We start from the raw sequence: 12,040 nt of genomic DNA, 5'->3' as shown, positions 1-12,040 counted from the left end.
CCCCAAATGGACGGGAAATAGTTTAAACTTGTCCACCGTAGGGGAAGCGTCCCGGCTCTACCGGTTGCCAGCACCATTAAATCAATCGGTCCTTTTCGGCACGAGCCGTCGGGTGTGTGTGTGTGTCGGCATGCACGGTGGGTTGCTACACTTAAAACAAATTTCACTCCATTTTGGTCATTCCGGTCGCAGGCAGAGAAAAGATGCCTTCGAGCGGGATTGTTTAGCGTTGTGCAGATGCCGCTCACGTCACGGTTCAACATCGGCCGTCAGGTACGGTTCTAGACCATCCGTTTGCAGCGGTGCAACAGACCGTTTGCGTACGGATCGGTTTTCGGTAGCCACGGTTTAAAACCCGGCAATGTTCGGCAACCGGTTGAGGCCTTGTAAATGCGAACGTACTCGGCTATGGCTTTTTGCCTAATCTGGCAATATTTTCAATGTCCTAAAACTACCCCATCGGCAGGGACCGTGTTCCACCTTCCCAGCCATCATGGCCTTCCGCGCTTCGGACGGACCAACATGCGATCGTTTAATATCGCACCCGGCGTCCCCGGAGCACAAATTGGACTTATTCGGTGTATGGGCGCGTGGACGATAGGTGTTTCCCAGAAGCTTTTACGAATTGGACGACAGATACGTAAACCACCATGCCATGGTTTGCAATATTGTTACCGGGCTCTTCTGCACGACAGCTCGGCCACCACCGATGCGACCCACACACACACACGGTGTTGGTTTTACTTATCGTCCAAACGCCAATATTCGGCCACGGCCATGTCACTTGCCGTTCGATATGAATTGCGCATGGTATTACTGGTTGCCTACTACCCATCGATGGCTCCTGTTGGGCTGCAAAAAAAATGTCCTCGTTTTTTTTTGGTAACGACGAACGCTGGAGCGTCTAACAACGGCGCGACCAGCAGGATTTTTTCCAATTTTTCCTCCCCAGTGAGAATTTGTACCATTGCCAGCAAGCAAGTGAAAATGTATGAAAGAAAAGCTGAAAACACATTGAATAACAAGGAAATGTACCAACAACAACAACAACAGCAACAAAAAGTTAAAATACACACACACACACACAAAACCGAACATCAAACCTCGTCCACAACCTCGCGGGGGGGTTGTAGATGCCGGAACCGGGCGAAAGGAAGCTCTGATGAAATTTTACATTTGCATACAAATCAATTATTTTTTTCCTTTTCTTCGCATCGCGTTAGACTGTGTGTGTGTGTGTGTTGTGGCACGTTCTTCCGAGAGGATGCTATTTGCACCGTGAAAGCTCTCGAACAGCCCGATGCGCCACACCATGTGGGGTGGGGATGTTACCGCGCAGAAAAAAAAACTCCCCTTCTCCCCAAACTCGAAAGCATAACGAATACAATTTCCATTTTCATCCATTTCCGGTCACTATTTGCCACATTTGGTTTTGCAAAACGGAATTTGTACACGCGTGCGGCGAGTGTGGCAAACGAGTATTTTGAATATCGCATGCATGGCATAAGCACACAGGGGGGGATGCCAATTGAGACATTCGCCCCACGATAGGCTTATTGGCTATTGCTTCGAGCGCTGACTTTTGGTTCGATGCCGTGTGATGCCCGCTTACTCGGTATGGCAAATCCAACCACCAAAATACCACCATCGTAACCCACCAAACACGATTGGCAAATGGCATGAAAAGGAAAACCCCTCAACCCCCGAAACAACTTTTACACGATCAGCCGTTCAGCTTGATAGTTTATTCATAAACCCTCCAATACAGACACGAATGGAGCAGTTTGACGTACGTGTACATATTTGCTTGCCACATGCTTCACACGGAGAGTACGAGCTTATGTTGATTTTATAGCACGTGCGTTGCTCCGGGAAGGCGGAAACATTGTGTGGCTTTCGTTTCGTGCTTATGCTTGGTCAAACGCTTTGTTCGGTGGGGAACCGATCGGGCAACCATCATCCGGGCGATCGTGTTAAATGAGTACCGCACGAGGACTGTGTTGGGGTGAAACTATCTTCTTGGTACACTATATAAAGAACGTTCAATCGTTCGACAACGAGTAACTAATTGAATGTCCTAAGTTTTTTTCCTTAGTTTAGACCACAAAAATATTCCTTGCATTGTAGCAATGAGGGAAGTTAAAAAATTTGTCAATATTGCATACTGACTGCGTAGGTAGGGTTTAGTTGGGATAGGAGCTTACAGAAAGGAACGTCCAGGTTTAGGGTAGAAAGGAGGCTGGGTCAGCCGCTAATATTGGTAGAAAAAGCTAATATTGGTCTTACAAACAAGGCTAAAATATATATAATATGAAAAAAATAAAATAATAAATATTTAATAAAATAAATAAATAAAATAAAAGACCTCAAATTTGAGGGGTCTACGAAGTCAGATTCTGAGCGGCGTAGGAGATAGAAACTACTATAAGTTAACGCATTGAGGTCAATCAGTTTCCAAGTTTCCGAGATATTCTGGATGTTTGCTGGGAAAATAAGTTGAAACACTGGACATATTTCGCAGATATCGCATAGTTAGCTCTTCTCTATTTGTTTGTTTAATATGTTTTATTTATCTGAAACCAAAATAATCATGTATATTGAAAAAAATTGAATTTCGCGAATTAAAGACTTAAATTTTATATTTTCTACTAGCAAGTATGGGTGTACCGTTTTCATCATGTCACATACAGAATGTTTAAAAGTTAAATTCATTACCTAATTGTTGGTGAGAAATGATTAAACTTTAATAAAAACGACTTCTACCATTAAACTTCTACACATTTATCCAGGCAAGTCATACTTACTAAAACCAAAAATAGGGTAAACAATTTTAAGTAAACAACCGTCGTATATGACTACTTTCTATTTTCAAATAAAATACCCTAATCGAAGTGCATGACATATTCACATTCCTTTATCCGTTCTATTGGTCGCATCCTGGGCACGAAATATAAGCGAAAATCAATCACCACCCAGTTTTCCGTTTCAAAAACGTGCCATTGCCGTTTCGCTTGATTGGGGTTAAATAACATGTTTTTTCTTTGATTAAACGAAAACCCCTAAAGTGTTGCATTTATTGCCAAATTGGCTGCTCCATTGCTCACACTGCAACCGGGTTGAAATAACACGCACGAAAAGCTCAGCGTCACGCGCGTATTGCGATATTTTATTCTCACTTAACCTTTGCAATGGCGTGAAAAACGCACAAACACACACACACATTTACGCAGTGCATGCTGCGTGGAAATGAAACACAATGGCACTTGCTCTCATTTAAATTGTCACCTGTAAAGCCACGTGGCGCACGTTCACGCCTTTGCCGTCAAAGTGTTTCTTTTATCTTTCGCCCCACCGCTGCCGATGAGTTTGGTTTTGTTTTATCACAAACATACCTCCTGGTTGCTGTTTTTTTTTTTGCAACGGCATTTGGGGAAATTGTGGAAGGTAGCACAGTGAGGCGCAGTTGGGAAACGGAAAAATACATCCCGTAATGGAACACCGTATTCACACTCGCCGCACATGAATAGGTGGGAACGTGTGAACCGCTGGTTAGCAGTGAGACGCGACTCTTGTTATCCTGATTCGACGAATGTTGACGCATTGCGAATATCCGCATCGTAGCCGTACAGACTGGTCGAGTGCATGTATAAAGGATGAACAACAAATCCCCGATAGGAAATTAATAAAATCAAAGTGCTCTGACACTGCCTATTTGTGTAAAAGGATGCATGGTTGCATGCCTAAGCGATTGTGCAGTGTGGTGTGTTGCAGCGGCATGTATGCAAATCACAATGAGTGTTCTCAGAAAGCGTGCAATAAAACCTGCCTGATCCGCGGCCATACTGAGTTGTTGTTTGATTAATCGCATTGTTTTACTGAACTGAGCGGGTCTCGAGGCTAGCAGTGGATTACCGGAGATAGCTGCATAAAGTACCGTGTGGCACCTTCAAATCGGATTACTATCTCCTGCCGTCAGTATATTATGTTCCAACGGTTGTCCAAATGAATCAGTTGTTTACATGTGTACTTTGACCGGTGTATTAACAATGCTACCGGTGGCATTAAACAGGAATAATAGCATTAAAATGGGAATAATTATTGTTCAAACCTAGTTTGCACGAATGTATGCATTGTACAGACAATTTAGCGATATTATTCACATATTCCAAAAGCATTAATTTAATCAAACTAAATAAACTATTTCTTTCAAGTTAATCATACACTATAAGTAAATTTCGCCTTCGTGAGTTTTACAACGCAATATATAGGCTAGATGAAAATCTTTTTATAAATATCACAACAAAAATCTTCCTTCTTGCTTTTGCTAAACTGCTTTACACTATCTTTCTTTCTAAATGCACATTTCAGATGGTATGGCTTTGTTTTAAATTTTCTTCGAAGATGTACACAATGTACATATTTTTTTTAAAAAAGATAGTCTGCAATATTTTTTACACTTACACTTTACGATCGATTACTTTGGGACATAGTAGCAGTAGCACTATTTCCCACGCCATCACGTTGAACTGCTTGGAGCATTTGGAGGTTTTTTACCAAACTTGTATTCGGTACTCAAACTGCTCGGCAATTCAACGTTAATCGTCGAACTAGCATCGCTCTGCTGCATCTGCTCCGGCCACACTCCGTCGCCCGTGAAGTGGAACTCAAGCTCTACCAAGTACAACGCCAGCGCTAATATCTGCGTTCTGTTTGCTCTGTACAGTTCCACACCCAGCTCTTCCTGGAGCTTTGGATCTGCGTTTTGCAGTAAGGTGAGTTTTTCTTCTATTCGATTTCTGTAACAATAGATTGTGGAAATTAATGCTGGATCTGGACACGTTGACGTGCGCGACTACATACAGTGGATAAAGCAGAATGTGAATGTTATTGCAAATATCATTCAGCGTGAACTTCTTGTTCAGCAACTGGTCAACCGTTTCCTGCATTTGTAGCACCGGCACGTGAAACCAGTTGGGATGACGCTTGATCATTTGTACCGCCGCTTCACCACGTTCCTTGAATATGTGTTTCAGCACATAGCCAGTATCTTTGCCCTTCGTTCGGTCGCAACCATCACGGACGTACCTTGAAAGAGAAATGGAATTAGATGAAACAGCTGCTTTTATAACAACCGTTCGTTTACTATACCTTTCGAAGCTTTGTGAATTACTCGACAGAACGTCTAACGAGGCGCAGCGTACCTTCAGTTGCTGCAAATACTCCAACCGTATCGCGGCCTTCGTATGGTACTGTATCAATCTCAACACGCGTGGGTGTTTCATCAGCACCTCAAACTCTTTCACGTGCGTTAACCGTTCGAGCCGATACTCTATTGTACGCGGAGAGAGTGTGAATATGGCCAAACATTTCAACACTTCCCCGTCTGGTATGTCCAACTGTTTCAGTATATCACACACCCGTTTTACCGAACCATGATTTACCATCGTGATCTTCGGATACTTCGCAATTACTTCCTTCAGCTCCATGCCACCGATCGATGGTACCTCCGTCGGAAAACGCAACAAATTTTCTGGATCGGCATGCAGCAAGTACATGTTGGCGACCAATTTATCGCGGCTAAAGTGATAATCGTACTGCAGTATGTCAATCACACGCTGAGTATGGCCAAAGCTCTTGTGCTTAATTTTCGAGTATGATTTCCACAGTTTGTCGATCTCCGGCGCACCAAAGTCAAGCCGTTTTTTGAAAAATTCGTTGTAGAATGCAATACGCATATCTTGTAGTAGCGTGCGATCGTCCCAACGAAGGGTCGGTTCCACCGTGCACTCGAACTGTCGCTTTAGCTGTTCGTACATGTCCAAATCTTTTGGAATCAAGTGGTTACGCTTTAGCACCCCCATGCTCCTGCGTATCAGCTTCAGATAGTTCGCAATAGCGTTCAGTGTAAGACCCTCCACTACTCCACACTCTCTCAAGATCGTGGTACGGTTTTCCAGCGTAATCAGATGGTTCAGGAGGACGTTAGGTTGCTCAAGGATTTCATCAGGTGTAACATGAACATATTTGAGGTAGGACAGTTTCTTTACTGTTTCTTTCCGGTCCAACTCTAGCAGTGCAGGATTGTTTAACAACCATTTCTGGACCTCTCGGTATTGGGCACCTACCAAAGACAAATAGCGTGTTTTATACACATTTGCTGATGTGTGATGCAATTTCAACCATCTTACCTATGTAGGGCGCATATAACCGAGCAGTATCCAGGCTGGAAGCATTTTCTTTCACCACTTTTGTGCACATAGTGCGGTAAAATATTCGTGAGCGAAGCATCGTTTCGTTTCGCAACGCTTCACGGTAAACAATTTGTTTTCCTTGCCGGCAATATTGACGTCAAAAACAGCTGACGCTGCTGTCAAAACACAACACTGTCAAAAAGGCACCAGAGTTGCATTTCGCTATTCGAAAGCGAACTTCGAATCCAATTCGTCTTCAACTTCACCGTTAACACAATTGAAGGGCACATCACGCAGACTGAGTTTTCGTTCATAGAATATATTGTAGCTACTGATGTTTTAAGATAACCTTTACCACGCCGAGCTATGTTTGATGCATTACAGCACAACATATCACAGTTAAACTCATCCGATAGAGAGCGAAATAATTCGTATTATTCTAAATATCATCTACCAGGGATAGTAGTTATCTTAACGAGGTGGGTAAACACAAAGGGGTACATATTTAAATTAAGCATCTGGGAGTTCTTCATCCACACTAAATAGTGCTTCTTCTGCCAGGTGGATGGAAAACGGGGTTTTTCTACCTAACACATAAAACAAAACTAATCGACACAAGTTCGCTGTCTCAGAACGAACGATCTCTAAAATGAACGAAACTACAAATCTTCTAAGTCGCAAACGTAACACGTTCGAGGAAGGACACACAAAGCCTTTTCCTTGCTAGCGTTGTCTTTCAAACTCCAGGAACGTGGGCACCCAGCAAAAGGGAGTTGGCTTGGTGGAAAGAGGGACATCACGTACACTTTTCTCGTACTTCAACGTTCTATGCATATGTTCGGTTGGCTTCTGCTTCTCGTTTCGCTTAGAAGGAATGAGGGGGAGGGGTGATGGGGGTCAGCAGCAAATGCGGGGTGTTACATTTGAATTTGTTAATTATTTGAAATGTTTCTTTTGTTTTAATTAATATCTTCCGTACGATTATCGCACACATTTAAAGTTCGTCACCATATGTCCTCTGTACAAATCGCACCACAGTTCCACGCACGGGACGGTATGCACGCGATTAAATCCATAGTTTTTTTTTTCGGTTTTGCGGTCCAATGTGAGTTCGGTTTTTCCATCGTACTTCTGGATCACTTAAAAACAATGTTTCCACACTATCGTGGAAACCCTAATACGAAGCGACCGCAGCACTATCGTTTATGGAGTCAACTTATGTACAGGGTGATTCTCACGTCGTCACTAATAACAAAACTGTAGATCAGTTTCATACACAACTGGAGCTAAATACGACGACGTGGACGATTTCTTCGCTCCATTCGCACGGTGGTAGGGCCTGCTGTGTTGTCTATCGATATAATCGCGCAAAGTCTTGCAGTGTTTGCGTCGTGGCCCTTGGTGTTTGGGATCTGTAAGAAGCACCGACAGTTTTCTGTTAATAAACGTAAGCTCTTCGCAAACACATTCGCTCCCCCTTTGACTAGCAGGGGCCACTTACTTGACAATGTTCGATACAAACTGTACCATCTGTTCGTGCGTAACCGTGACGGAACCGCCACTGTTCTTCTTTGGCAGCGAATCGACCGCCTTCTTAACGTACTCCTCTAGTTGTAATGGACTGTGTTGCTTTATTTCGACAAATACTTCCGCCACGTCGGACAGCATGTTCGAGTGCAGACAGAAGACGGACGCGTACAGCAGGTTCATGATGAGTGCTTCGCCGTGCGACGCCAGTATCGACTGCACCATCGGTTCGAGATCGTTTACCCGATCGTGGCGCAACAGGCTGCAGAAGAACCGCATCACAGATATGTTGGCCTCGCGGTGATCTAGCGTACACGCCAACAGTCCGCACTGTATGATTGGCGTTACGAGCGGTGACTGGAGGAATTGCAACGGCGCACGCTGTATGAACCGCGTGGCGAGCCGGAAGAAATCATCCACCATGTCCGGATGGTTTTTCAGCCCGTTCTCCATCTGCAGCACACCGAACGTTGGCTCGATAAATGCCTGCAGCATGTTCAGCAACCCCTGGGTGCAACCTTCCTCGTACGCAAACTCATCCACCAGTATGCTGCCGAGGTACAGCAGGCAGGTGTGATTGTGCCCGGAGTAGATGGTGATGATTTGCTTCACCAGCGGTTCTAGTATCGGCATCGCCTGCTTCCCGATACACCGTATGGCGTACCGGATGCAGCGCACGATGCGTTCCATTATCTTCGAATCATTCTTATACCGTTCCAGTGCCCGCGACAGCACATTCCAGTTGTTGATGATGACGAACGAGCACGGGTTCACCTCATTATTGCCAACGGTCGGGTTAACGTGCCGGTAGATGGAAGCTAACCGATCCAACCAAAAGGCCGGATCGGACCGGCACTTCTTCCCATCCAGCCCCTCCATATCACCGTTTGTCAGCCGGCTGAGTGCCTCCACCTGGAAGCTGCACAGTTCTTGCATTGCCGGTGTAAGCTGTCCGGCCGGGAGCCGTCCAATAATGATCGATATACCCTTCAGCAGCCCGATCGCCGATTCCGTCTGTATGTCGAAGCTGTCCAAACATCGCGCTATCTCCATCAGCCCGCTAATGTGACCGAGCATATGCTTTTTGCACGTGGAGCAGATCGATTGCAGTGAGTTGGCGGCCGCCGTCGCTAGCCCGTTCTTTTGCTGCAGCGCAAACAGTAGAAAGTTAAGCACCGGCTGGAGCGTTTCCGGGTTCGAATCGATCCAATCGCACAGTTCGCCCAAAATGCTGATCGATGTGTAGCGGATTGCGATGTGACAATTTTCCGGCAGGTTCAGTATCGCCTCGACCACCTTCGGCACCACCTCACTCTCTTCACTGCAACGGTTTCGGGTTATCGGGGAAGAGAGGGAAACAAAAAAGAAGAGAGAGAGAAAAGAAAAGCCATTTGTAACCCTTAAACCATGTCGCGTGCATTTCATTTTAATCACCAAAGCTGGTTGAACCTCGACGTTGGTATCTCACGCTCTCCCAATTCCATAATCTCTCTAGAAGATCCAAATAACACAATAATCGCAAAAGTACATTAAAATTGTGTCCGATTCCATCGCCCCCAGCAGCAGCAGCGTGTGTTCATGGTGGTGGTGGTGGTGGTGGTTGTTGAGATGAGATCGGTTTTTTTGTTTTTTGAGGGAAAAAAGGAGTAAAGGAAAGTAGTTGTGCTGCTTCAGATCAGTTGTGCTACTACAAGAGGACAAAACAGTCAACATGCTACACGGCTATCATCATTCCTGCTCTTTTCTGCTCTCTTTCGATTATTATCGTTACTCTACACTCGTATTATAGCGTGCCACTGGTGGCCCCACAAATGATACTTCCTATTTCGGCCACCTTGCGACCAGAACGGAACTACCGTGTGCGGTGCTGTGCCACAGGGCCAAAGCGAAATTATAAGCACTAGAAGTAGCAGAACCAAAATCCGGTAACCTAGCTAAAACACTAAGCGTGAGTAAGGAATGGGGATCACGCTACTTACGGCAGGATATTGCGCGCCACGTTCTGCATGATGAATAGTGCCGCTTCGCTCGATTCCCACGACACGTTCGAGCTTTGCAGTACGACGAACATTTGCTTAAAACAGCTGATCGAGCTGACGATAAATATGACGTCCTTGATTATCTCTGAAACCTTGAATCGGAAATCCTAAAACAACGTACAAAGAACAATACAAAGATACGTTAATGGCTCACGTCATCTCAGGCGGTTGCTCCGTAACATACCTTAAATGATCCACCCTCCTCGACCAACCCATCATGATCGGGGTCAAGCTGCGAATGCTTGTACAGTGCCGCTATGAGACGCTCCACGTACGGCTGAAAGTGTGCCGTCAGGTGATAATTGTTACGATGGTACAAGTCCTCACTCAGCCGGTACCACATGTTGAACGTAATTTCGGCCACCTCGTAATCGTAGTGTCCGACACAGTTTAGCACCAGATCGAGCGATTTCACCGAACAGTGCGGCGTCTCGTCGTCCGATAAGGCCACCATCCTCGTTAAATTGCTCTCGACCAGCACCGTGAACAGCCGGCAAAGATTCATCGACTTGTCCAGATCTTCCTGTGCGACCGACATGTTGTACGCCTCCTCCAGACACATGATGCCACCGAACAGCTTATCGTCTAGGCCACCCCGCGAATTGTTCAGCTCCATGCAGGTTAGCAGCGAGCAGAGACAATCCGTGGCCGACTCGTGTAAATCCGGGCTGGTCGCGCCACTACTTAGCAGCTGGAAGCAGTACACAATGATCATGTTATCGCTTATCTCCGGCAACTTAAATGCATTGATCTGCACCCAGGAGGTGAAACACTTTAGTATCTTCGCTCGGAGCAGCTCGTTTTCGTTGCCGTTCATGAGACAGAGCGTCAAATATTCGCCGACCAGTGTGGAGTCTGCCTCTAGGTCTAGCAGAATCTCTTTCCGCCGATTCGCACCGAGCCTTAGGTGGCGCGAGTTCACTTCCTCCGGGATGAGCGTCAACAGCTCGATTAGTGCGTACATCATGTTCGGGTTGCTCGAGAAGCGCTGCAGCAGTGTGGCGACCGGCTTCTGCCAGGAAGACATTAGCAGTGCTAGGTCGGCCAACGCTAGCGACAGCTGCGTCACAATCACCGACTTGGTTTCTATCGTAATGTGGCTAAGGTGTTCCAGCAGCGACTGCCGCAGGGATTCGTGTGCGCTTTCCGGCAGCTCGTGAAAGCTGTTTTGTATCTTGTTCCGCATCGTCTGGGCCGCGAATGTGCAGGAATTAAGATCATGTTTATGCCGCAGTAGCTCATCGGCTATCTTCCAGGAATGAATCTAAAACAAAATGCAAACAGAACATCGTAACTCAATCCCATTCATTGTCGAAAGTGCAGCGTCGCATACTGGGCATTGGCTTAGAACTGGGGACCACCCGGAAGGGCGGAAAATCATAACATTTCTGTGACCTTCGGCAGATGCGCAGGGGGAAAAGCGTACCGTGTTTTTCCTTTTTTTTTTTGATATACAAATACACGCATATGTTTCTCAGCCACAGTACACGGTACAGCTTGCAAATGGCCCGATAGAACGGGGGTTTTGACAAAATCAAACCGCGTAATACCAGAGCGACGTGCCGTGCGGGAACGACGTTGCGAGCCATCAAAAATGTTCCAGAACAAACCGTTCTTTTGAGGTTATGATGCTGATTGTGCGCGAGAGAGTTCCTTCACACACAGACCTTGACGGTTGGCGTGTGCCCCGGCCGAAGCTCGAGCTCGACGGTGAACAGGGGTACGAGCGAGCGGCACTTACCGATTTCTGAAATTCTTCCAACCACTTTGAGGCTTTCTCCTTTTCCGCATTATTCGGATCGTTGTACAGAGTGAAAACGCCTTGCAGTACCGCTTCTGCGGTCGGTGGCTCCATCGCAGCGTTGCACTGAGTACGAACGAATGAGCTTATTCACAAGCCGCTTTCTTCTGCTGCTGCCGACGACACTTTCTTTACGCCTACGGTCACTTTTTATCATAGAAATTTGACTAATAAGACGGAGCACCCGTGTTTGGACCGCCAGCAGATTTTTTCGCCATATTTTATTTTCTCTCGACGCGATAGTTCGGCTACCGGCCGCAGGAGACGCTTGCGCACAGTGGGATAGCATTTTGCGGTTGACGAATGTCAAACAAAGCATTTTAGAAATTTATTAAGGTTTTTGATTTATTTTGTATCAAAAACGTGCATTTGTGAACTTTCATTTGAAGGGGAAAAAATGTTGTATTGCCAAATACACAAAATCAATCCCATTTAAAGAAACATCCTACATAAAAACACAATGCTCAACAATAACGACAATA

General features: G+C 45.7%; 2 protein-coding genes across 4 annotated transcripts; both read right to left on the bottom strand.

The window, feature by feature from the left end:
* Window positions 1–4,244: 4,244 nt before the first annotated feature.
* Window positions 4,245–6,457, bottom strand: LOC128310257 (transcription termination factor 5, mitochondrial). Its single transcript, XM_053046855.1, has 4 exons — window positions 6,189–6,457; window positions 5,149–6,121; window positions 4,861–5,085; window positions 4,245–4,796 (listed from the first exon to the last, which is right to left on the bottom strand). The coding sequence occupies exons 1-4, from the start codon at window positions 6,286–6,288 to the stop codon at window positions 4,517–4,519; spliced, it is 1,578 nt and encodes a 525-aa protein (XP_052902815.1). The 5' UTR covers window positions 6,289–6,457; the 3' UTR covers window positions 4,245–4,516.
* A 47-nt stretch (window positions 6,458–6,504) lies between these two features.
* On the bottom strand, window positions 6,505–11,765 carry LOC128310256 (transportin-3). 3 transcript variants are annotated; one of them, XM_053046852.1, is made up of 6 exons: window positions 11,499–11,765; window positions 9,942–11,021; window positions 9,698–9,864; window positions 9,153–9,209; window positions 7,693–9,039; window positions 6,505–7,603 (listed from the first exon to the last, which is right to left on the bottom strand). In XM_053046852.1, exons 1-6 carry the CDS (start codon window positions 11,610–11,612, stop codon window positions 7,543–7,545), a joined length of 2,826 nt encoding a protein of 941 aa, XP_052902812.1. In that variant the 5' UTR covers window positions 11,613–11,765; the 3' UTR covers window positions 6,505–7,542. The 3 variants fall into 3 exon arrangements, with proteins under 3 accessions (XP_052902812.1, XP_052902813.1, XP_052902814.1); XM_053046853.1 differs by having other exon boundaries at window positions 9,698–9,849; XM_053046854.1 differs by lacking the exon at window positions 9,153–9,209.
* Window positions 11,766–12,040: the final 275 nt, after the last annotated feature.

This window comes from Anopheles moucheti, chromosome 2, assembly GCF_943734755.1.
Source record: "Anopheles moucheti chromosome 2, idAnoMoucSN_F20_07, whole genome shotgun sequence".
Lineage (NCBI taxonomy): Eukaryota > Metazoa > Arthropoda > Insecta > Diptera > Culicidae > Anopheles > Anopheles moucheti.
This window is presented reverse-complemented; position numbering and strand designations above follow the sequence as displayed.